A 10,348-nucleotide genomic window follows, 5' to 3' on the forward strand; every position below is an offset into this window, starting at 1 on the left:
ACATATTTTTCTCCTGTTTGAGGCGATTTGTTGGGTAAAAATCCATATTAATAAAATCAGCCATTCTAGAATAAAATCAATCGAATCTGCTAGATTTTCAAAAATTTTGACGGGATTTGAAATGAAGCATCGATACCTCAACTTTTGTTTTATAAATACAGTTACGGTCCGGAACTTTCAACAGACCCAAAACTTTCCCGAAACGTATGTCTCTATCTTGACGATTGAGTATCATTGATTTGGTGCTATTGTCGAAAAAAATTGACTACATGTAAACAAGCATTGTTGTAAATTTCACAAAATTATATCGAATCATGTGTGAAGTTTATTTCATCTAAACGAAAACGCGTCCAGCCTCGGGATGATTGATGATCCGTGAAGAAAAAAAATTTGTTTCTTTAAAATCGGCGCGATGGAATAAACATTTTCATATCCGATTGCAAACGAGCGTCTTACTTTTATCACTCTCGGATAGCCGTAACGATCGGTGCCAGCGGTGGGATGAGATTAATCCAGACTTCGTCGTTCATTATAAACTCGGTGCGTGATCGGCTCGGAATAGCCGGTGAATAATTGCCACTGGTATCTGAGGTTTCCTGAATTTGATTGTTTCTTTTGTTACGATCGTTCCAAAAAGCGTCGAGGGGATTTCAGAAGGAATTTTGAGATATTAAATAACATCAGTTCACAAGACTCACTGAGTCTAGAACAGCACTCGAGATGACGGAGCTGCCGAAGATTGATGAAACTGCATTAATTAGACGAAAATTTCGTGCTCGTAACTCGATCCATCCGTTTCACAATTTCAAGTACGGTAATCAAGAATCTTTGGCAAGTAAACCTGGAAGTAATTTCACAACCGCGTGTTTCGAAAATAGAAAAAAAAAAAAAAAAAAACGAGACGACGAAACAAAAAGTAATTTAATTTTTGAGATATTAATCCCAACGAGGCAAGTTTTTGAATTGAATAAAAACGTTCTTTCGATTGTTACTTAGAATTCATCATCGCGAACAGAAAGAAAAGTCCCCAAGAAATTATAATGTTGCATAAATATAGTGATTTATTTGTTGAATGCAGGGAAATTTTACTTTTGTTTTTTTTTTTGTGAAAAACAAAATCCGCGAGGTTGTTTCGTGTAGAAAAAAAAAAAAAAGGATGGCAACGAAAAAAATATGAGAAAAATGCAAGAGAAATATGTGGACGAAAGAGGAATATAGTTCACGTCCCGATTTCATATCAAGCGTATGAGATCCTGCCTGCCGAACTGATACTTATCATAAGCAATATTTTGCGAACGACGGGTAATAAATTATTTTTATTGATCACGTTGGATTTATCTTGGTCTAAGTTTATGGTATGAAAAATGTATTTTAAGTACGCCAATCCGTTTACATAAATTGCCGCCATTCGAGTCTCTTGCAAATAGCTTTGCATATTGTGATATCAACGAAGTATCTCGTTAAAAATCATTAAGCTTCTGTTTTTTCATCAACAACTTTATAATGTATTACTCTTCGAAATAATTTTTCATTTTGTTTTTACTTCTCTGTTGCTAGGTTTTCCAATAGGTATAAGAATGTCGGAAAAAAAAATTTTAAACGGAGGTATAATTATAGAAAAATTATCTCAACTTCTATTTCTATAACACGATCCTGACATTCAAGCACGATCGGAAATTTTACGGCGAAAAAACGATAGTGATCAAAAAAGTTGGTTGACAAAAATTCCCATTTTTATGTTTCGCAGTCGACACGATTCAATCAGAATAATCTTACCTTCGATAACGATGAAACATGTAAATTGTAGGCATATGCAATTTTACATTACGCAAATAAAACGAATCACGTGACAGTATTGAATTTTCTTCAAATTGATTCTACATATCATCACTCCAGTTGGAAAAAAAGAGCCAGTTTCAAAAAATAGATAAAAAAAAAAAAGAATAAAAATGCATATCCCAGAATATTCCAGAATAATTTTGAATTTTCTGACAATTAGCATACATTCTAGGTATATTCTTGAAACATTTATACTGATTCAATTATATTTCAGGAGTCATACTAATTTTTACACAAAAAAAAACCCTTGCATGCATACAGTCCTGCAAATGAAAAACAAAGTGTTTTCGGCAGTACCTGCGGTATATGTTACGTACATTTAAAAATGGATTCAATATTCGGAAAGATGAGATATTTTTTTTTTTTCACAAGACGAATAAAACACGTAGATCCATCCGAATACAATGAAGTCGCGTAAATTTTTGCCACGAAGATGCCGCCTACTCGTGGAATCGGAAACGTTCCTTAATCCGGGAACCGGGAAACGAAGTAAGGGAGTTGAATTCGGGGGTTGGGCACCCTTCCGCGGTTGTGAAAAAGCTCCGCGACGAGCGCTGGTGTAGTTTTAATATGGCAGCCGCCCTGCAGAGTTGGTAGAGCCGCGCAGCAACGCTCCTCAGGATCGTCATCGAACCAAAGCACCGAAGAAAAAAGCCGGCCGAGGAACCTAGTCGACCGATATCGTAAGTAGCTGATTTAAATCAAGTCCCTCCGCAAGCTCGGGTGAAAATGTTTACACCCCACGTTTTCGTTATTCACCCTATTTAGCCGAAACCCCTTAGGAAAAATTTCAGCCTAGTGCGTGCTGGGCTGTGAAACATGTGTTACACCTCGCGATCAATAAGGTAATCGCCTCGTCTGTTTTGATGCTGCCCCAGCTTCGTCTTTGCGTCGCGTCCCGATTCCGCTTCAACTTCATCCGATATCCAAAGATTATAAACAGTAAAAAATCCGGCTCGTCGTTCGGTTGAAAATATTTTTCATTTTTTTTTTTTTATTTCATCTACTCGATACTCGAATGTTTGGATAATGTTTTCGACCGCTCGTCACGTCCTCTGTGTCTGATCTATATATACATATATACACCGCTCCCACACCCTTCTGATAATTTTCATTCACTTTTTTCACCACTTATAACGAGGGAGGGTGAATCGAAAACGGTGAGAATCGGAATGGCAGTAAATTCGAATCGTAATCAGATTTATTCGTTCGTTGCAGGAGAATGTTTTACGCTCAGATTTACCTACCGGAAGTCGTTGTTTATTATTGAAATATCGACGTAGAAGCTTCCGGTCTATACGACAAAACCGAGTTCCGGGACAGGATATTGACTACTCGATACCGCGTTTATTTCATGCTATTTAACAAATTTATAGCGTTACTGGGTCCACTTACGTACAGATCTAAAGTAGGCGTTGCAAATGTCGTTTCAACCATTTTTAACCCTATTTTAAGAACAATTTATTCCTCACCGTTCAAATTAAATGACTCGAAATTGTTTTATGCGAAATTTTTTTCTTATCCGAATTGATTTCATCGGGTGAAACGTGCAGTGATTGGAAAAAAATTAATTTACCCCATTTAACGACGTCAAAATCCGTATGGTGTAATAAATTTCACGTGATCTCGTTATTTGTTTCAGATTCTACGGTTTCTTTACACGCATATATGGTATATACATATTATATGTATATATATACATGTAGGAAAAGGCAAAGCAGAAACCACACTTGATCCTAAGTCGGTAGTAAGCTCAAATAGGACTCGTCGCTTTTACCACCTTCGTCAATTTATTACCGTCTCATTTATACATACCTACATACATATACACATATATATATATACATTATACACAATACGAAAATCCACCTTTATTCGATCAATATTATCTCAATAGCGTTACGTATATATGTAACGATATATACATATATACATATATATATATATGTATACATATATACAACATCCAAATATTTGCCCAGACTAATGTCTCGAACAGCGAACGTTGGAGGTATTTGCTCGTGTTGAAAATCGGGGGAGACGAGTGGAAGATAAAGGGAAAAACCTCTTGGACGCAGGAATTAGACGTGTAATTGTTCTCCCCTGGCCGAGACCGGAAATCATCAAAACTGGCGCCCTTCAAGCTAAGATTTTCAAAGATGTCGAAGTCGTCGAGCGGGGGAAACGACGGAAGTCGGAGCAGCAGCGTCGAGTGCGATGACGCGAATAATCAGCAGCCAATCAACATTCAGGCGCTGGTAAACTCCAATGGGAGAATAGACGAGACGCCCGGCTCCGCCGATGAAAACGCTCTCTGCTCCAGGAACGAACCTCTTGTGCCAAACTCGCCGCCTCCGTCTTACGAGCACGTTCTCGAAGAAGTAATTATATTCACACATATTATACCGTGCATGTATCGCGCGTGTAAGATGTTAACACGTCTTAACGTGGCACGAATAACGAAGCGTTGAGTCCAAGACCCACCGGTGAAAAAAAATAATTCTTTATTATCTGCGGAGTCCGCGGCATTTGACGTGATTTCGAAAAAAAATGAAATTAAAAGGGAATGAAAAAGGTACAAAAATTGTTTCTAACATTTCAGACGAGAATGGCCGTTGGACAGCCGGCAAATAATGCTGAAGATGAAATTCGCCCTGCAGCAAATAACAGGGAGAGAGAGGAAATACCGGATGGCGGTACAGGTACGGTTTGAAATTTGATAATATAATCGAAAATCAGACAGCTGATTTCTGACATATGTCATCGTTTCAAGTGGATGCTTAATTTTGATTAGCGTCAAAGTTATTTTCATCGTAACAGTTGAGGAATGTTTTTTTTTTTTTTTTTTGTATCGATAATTAATTACCTGCCGATGAATGTATCGATATAACTTGTTTGAAGTTTACTCAAGCTCTTCTCGTTATAATCAAGTACGGAAAATTGTTTGGTGAAATTCTTACCGTCCGTCTGTTTTCAATTATTATAACCACCGAAAATTTTTATCTCTCGAGATTTTTTGAAGAACTTTAAGATGATGAACTAATCAGGGAAAGTCTTTGTTGTTTCGGAGATAATCAGTATTTTTATAAATTTAATCGCCCGAATTGAATACTACCGGAATTTAACGTCTCTGAATGAAAAGTTTGAAAGTTTATTGATTTTTTTTTTAATTTTTTTTTACCATCAAACCATAAAGTTCTAGAAATGTTTTCACCGCGCACGTTGTTTCATTTGTTTGTTTTTTTTTTTTTTTTTAATCGAAAAACTTTCTAACGGGTTTCTTGAAATCGTCAAGTACTATTATTATTATTGTTATTATTATTAATATTTTAACCAGCCAATCGTAAATTTACGCGAATGCGTTTTTATTCCAAACTCGGAATCATTTAGAAAAACGGTGAAAAGAGAGTATGAATTTTTATTATACAGATCGGGGTGGAAGAACACCGATAAAGGGTCCAGAAATATTGCACAAGTCGAGTAAAGAGTTGTACAGAGCTGTGGCCAAGCAATGGGGTATTACGTGCAAGATGAGCGATCAGTGCCGGTGTTTTGATTGTCAGGTAAGCTGTAGAACGCTGCAATAAGTGTTCGAGTGAAAGAAAAAAAAAAAAAAAAAACGAAATGACGAGAAAAAGAAAAAATTGATACTAAAAATAATTAGTTAAAATATTAAAAACAGGCTAAAATTATAATCCACGAAATAAAAGTTGACGGATATTTTTCGCTGTCGGCGATCTTTCGAATGAAAAATTTCTTCGAATAATTGTATTTCTTTGCAAATTAATACACACTGAGAGAAATTTTTAGTTCCGGTCATCGCTCAGTTCTTAACTATTTTCATTTTTTACCACAATCGAAAAATATAGTTCTAGGTAGAAAATGAAAATTAGTTTTCTAGTATCCGTTACTATTCTTTCTCATCACGATCACTGTTGCTAGATTTTCTTGCAACTGTTGCGAAGATTTAATGCTCGTGCAACGATAAATTGACGTTGAAGCCTTATTCAAATAAAAAAGGAGAGTAAACCTCACAAACTGATTTTGCGTTGCAATTACCAAAGAAAAGATCGACGATAGCGCAAAATGGTTAGGCGTACCTCGTTTTCCGTAATTCCAACACTATTCGAACAGTTTTTTTAACGATACCTGTTTTACTAAATTTTTCTAGCTACTGTAACAAATGAAATTTTTCTCAGCTTATGTACGTACAACACGGTACCTGTAAAACGTTCTTCATTTCGAGAACGCAAAATTTTGAAATTGTAAATTTATTTTTCCTTCTCAACCCATTTTATCGTCAGCCCGAGAACGCACGCCTGAATTTTAAGTAAACTTTTTTTCTCTTCCAGAGCCATTACTTCGATTGTGAATACGAGAGAGACGAGCAGGAGAAAACGGACGGAGGTTTAGGCGCCGGGACGCCGATGTTCCTTTCGGAAGTGATGCATGGTACAGCCTGTACGATTATATAAATGGGATATTCATACCGCGATATCGACAGCTTATTAATCGATCGATACGGCGTAGATTGAATCCTCGAGATCTCTGTAATTCGGATCGCGAATGAAATAGAAACGCCCGAGGAGTGAGATGGATATTTTTGGTATGAGGCTGCAGTACGAATAAGAGTAATAATAATGATAATATTAATTAATTAGTAATATTAACAACAACTACAATGACGATGATTATATAGTAACTAGCCAATTATTATTATTACTATTATTTTCATCTTTTTAAACAACGTAGTATGATTGTAAACTAAAAATAGCCAAATGAAATGAAATCGTTCTGAAATCCTTGATTAGGTTGCGATTTCTAATCGTGTCGTCATTCATTCCCGAATTTATTGATCTGATCTTGCAATTCGCACCTGAATGACTGAATGAAAGGATTACTCCTCTATCGGATACTAACTTGTCAATTTGTTATTTTCTTTTCTCTATACTTTTTGTTGTCCAATAATTTTTTCAGTTACATGCAATATTTGAACACTGCGGTTGGATGGATTGGATTTGTTTTTAAAACAATCGTTCAATATGTTCGCGGTTAAAAGACGGTAGGAGTTTAAAGTAAAAGAAACATCGGGATTTAAAAAAAATTTTCACGATCTTGGGTAATTAACAAAGAATGTTTTTAGATGTGTAATTTTCGAAAGATTGATTCATTTTGCCATTCATTAGAATTATACTTACGTGTGCGATAAGAAATAGAAACATACACGTATTAACAATCGCAAAGACACGAACCAAATTAAAGAAAAGAAACAAAAAGATTAATATCGAGAAAAATTATAAACGACGAATATAAGTATGTAATAAATTTTGCGTACGTACGAAGAAAAAAAAAAAAAAACGAACGAGTCAACAATTATATTGAAAATATTTGTCAATTTTTCGACTGTGGAATAATATTCATCATATTTTAATTCAACCATAGGCCTACATATTGAAACATATAATATATATATATGTATACATATACATATTTATATATGTATATATATATATATTGTGTAACGTAATAAAAATATCTATGTACGCGTGCATGGAAATCGTATGTGCAGGTAAAGATTGTAAAATATCTCCGTCGGTATAAATTTATAAACATAAGCATTACCTAATACCTAATGAAAATGATGAATTTCTGAAAATGGGATCACGCGCATCACTGCAGGTAACAGTAATAGCGTTGTTAATTATAAATCTGAAATTATTGTCAAGCTTTAAATTCTACACGTACATCGTATTGATAATTTATCTACACACCTTTGCGACAGGCTGCCACGAAACTCTTCGACAGATGTATGTTTGAAAGTAACTCGAATGAAATTGAATTGATTACAGTGGAAATGGGATTAAGATCGACAATATTGTACACGAACTCTTGGATTTTGAAAATTTTTTACGCGTGAAAATAGGCTGCGATTCGAAAGTTTTTAAATGAGATGATGAAATAAGGAGAACCATTTAATGTTTATACTTATCTCAAATTCATCTGTTCAGAGGTTCGCAAATATAAGTTTGTAAAAGTGTGCATGTATTATACGTATAATATTATACCACATGGTTATTTTTTTTTTTAAATTCTCTTATCAAATGTGTGGTTTTGTTTAATTTTTTACGCGTGCAGCAGCGACTTTTTGAATAATTTCGCTATAGGTGTATAAAACCGTTCGGCTAAACGTTGGATTAAAAATTAAAAAAAAAAAAATAAGGATACGGTAAATTATTATTTTTTTTTTTTTTGATTAGCAATTATACCGGCATCCTCGTCGCATCGTTGTTCCACTTTCTGGATCAGCTATTATTACGGCCTAAATTTTTCCATTCGATTATCAGGCTACACGAAGAGGAAGGTCAAAAATTGACAGAGTTGAGAAGAAAAAAAAAAGAAAAAAAAAGAGAAATGAAACTGCGGGGGAAAAAAGAAACAAAGGGAAAAATTTTTGAATGGCTTTCATCGAACTTTCTTAATTTTTTATTTTTTATTTATTCATGCCTAAACATAGATGCAAAATTATAACGCCTGACGACGTTTTCGAGAAGTCCAGCTGTTCTGCGTTTTTAGGAAAATAATTTTTTTTGAAACATTAACGTGTTGTTTTTTTCAAACTTGTTGCTTATTATTACGTGTATGGATATACACATATAACGGGTATTACTATTCTATAATAAAATACAAAGTGTTTAATAAATGCCCTATAACATACGTATACGTACTATACGTATAAAACAGTCGGTATTTATAAAGTCAGATTTTCCAAGAATATAAATTGTTATTGGGGAAATCAAACTCGAAACAAATGAAAGTATCTCCATCTGAGCTGCCTGAACTTGTACATACATATGTATATGCAGAATATTATATGTAATAATGCGTATATCGGTTCATCAAGCAAACGGGAAATATAAAAACAAAACTAGAACAAACGAGAAAGAGAGAAGAAACGTGGGGGGGGGGGGGGAGGGGGGGATTATTAGAAACCTAATTTAAACTACTCGAATAGGAAGTCTCCAAATTACTGTTAAGTCACGCACACACGGTATATAATAATGTATTTCTATACACTGAACCAGCATGTTCATGGAAAAGAAAAAAAAGTACGAAGATGTCAAGTCCTTTACCATATTCCGAAAACCAATTCAAATGACGTACGTTTTTTCTTGATTTTTCGGATCGTTTGTCATTTGTTCACCGAAACCGATTAAAAACGAAACGATCAAGTACGTCTCAAGGTTTACTTGGTTTAATTACGCTACTTACTTTTTGCTAATTAAAAATCATTCGTATCGGACATTTCATCTAAAACTGCGAATCCGACACATCGACATCTTCAGAGAATAAAAATTTTAGTATCGTAAGAGATTTCGCGGTATGAATTTTATGCCGCCTAATTATAATAGACTGATTAATAATTGTACGAAGGATTGAGAGAAAGCAGAATAAACAAAAAAAAAAAAAAAAAAAAAATAAGAAAAAGACAAAAATAGAGATATCGAGATAGGCGAGAGTCGCTCGTTTTACGTCATCACTTCGGGATATACATGTTATATATAATTGTACCTACTTCGATGGAAGAGAAAAAAAAAAAACTAACTAAATAGGCGAATAAACAAATGAAACAAAATAAACAAGGGGGAATAAAATAACAAAGAAACGATTTAAGACAAAGAGAAAAAAAAAAAAATCAATATAATACTAAAAATGAGAATAAAAATAATCTTGATGTGCGCGCGGTTAGTTTTATATACTAACGACTTAAGACTTAAGATATATACGTATATATATATACACATATGCGAGTTAACATTCGTGTGTATATATATTATATATCAACTATGTATTCTTTAGAGTTATGAAAACTATTACGATAACGTATAAATATGTATGTAATATATAAAATAGAACGATATGAAAGAATTTGAATATTGTGTATAATAATAACAATAAATTTGTAGACGTTAAATCTGTGTCGTATCAATTTTTATTCAGATGGAAAAGTGCAATGTTTGCAAGTCAGTTTATTAGTTTTCTTCGTTTTCTGTTATATACATACATACATATATACAATATTCAACGTAAATGATTAAATTTACTCACCCACGTGCCGTGCTTGCGACGATCGGTGGGCTCCTCGAGCGTTATTCTTGTATTTTTATCACGACACGTTTGACATGAATTTGTGGCAAAGTAACGAAATTATTGCGAGTATGAACTATTTGCAGTAATAAGTATTATTATTATCATTATTGTCGTCGTTATTGCATTATGTATTTATATGATATATGTGTGCGCGTAAGATATAAATCAGCCCGATGTGTCAGTTACACGAAATATCCGAATTACAATTGACAAAGAAATTGATTGTTTGAAAATATAGTTTATTTATGTGATTTTCTATTCAAACCTAACACGGTTCAGCCAAATTTCTATCGAAAAGTTGTTCTTCTGTGTTTGCCTTTGCGATGACATCACTAATGGCGATTTTTTTTTAAAAATCAAA

At 34.1% G+C, this 10,348-nt stretch overlaps 1 protein-coding gene across 2 annotated transcripts; it reads left to right on the top strand.

The window, feature by feature from the left end:
- The first annotated feature begins 2,344 nt into the window (after nt 1–2,344).
- Nucleotides 2,345–9,462, top strand: LOC124175330. Of its 2 annotated transcripts, XM_046555446.1 has the most exons (6): nt 2,345–2,522; nt 3,482–3,510; nt 3,822–4,220; nt 4,442–4,541; nt 5,269–5,402; nt 6,192–9,462. In XM_046555446.1, exons 3-6 carry the CDS (start codon nt 3,999–4,001, stop codon nt 6,312–6,314), a joined length of 579 nt encoding a protein of 192 aa, XP_046411402.1. In that variant the 5' UTR covers nt 2,345–2,522; nt 3,482–3,510; nt 3,822–3,998; the 3' UTR covers nt 6,315–9,462. The 2 variants fall into 2 exon arrangements, with proteins under 2 accessions (XP_046411402.1, XP_046411401.1); XM_046555445.1 differs by having other exon boundaries at nt 3,482–4,220.
- The last annotated feature ends 886 nt before the right edge of the window (nt 9,463–10,348 follow it).

Source organism: Neodiprion fabricii, chromosome 2 (assembly GCF_021155785.1).
Source record: "Neodiprion fabricii isolate iyNeoFabr1 chromosome 2, iyNeoFabr1.1, whole genome shotgun sequence".
Taxonomy (NCBI): Eukaryota; Metazoa; Arthropoda; class Insecta; order Hymenoptera; family Diprionidae; genus Neodiprion; species Neodiprion fabricii.

What these genes read in the sequence shown, in the direction of transcription:
- LOC124175330 (XM_046555445.1), top strand. Translation starts at nt 3,999, where the DNA reads ATGTCGAAGTCGTCGAGCGGGGGAAACGACGGAAGTCGGAGCAGCAGC. An exon ending in AATACCGGATGGCGGTACAG is followed by an intron (nt 4,542 to 5,268) that starts GTACGGTTTGAA and finishes TTTATTATACAG; the next exon opens with ATCGGGGTGGAAGAACACCG. An exon ending in GCCGGTGTTTTGATTGTCAG is followed by an intron (nt 5,403 to 6,191) that starts GTAAGCTGTAGA and finishes TTTCTCTTCCAG; the next exon opens with AGCCATTACTTCGATTGTGA.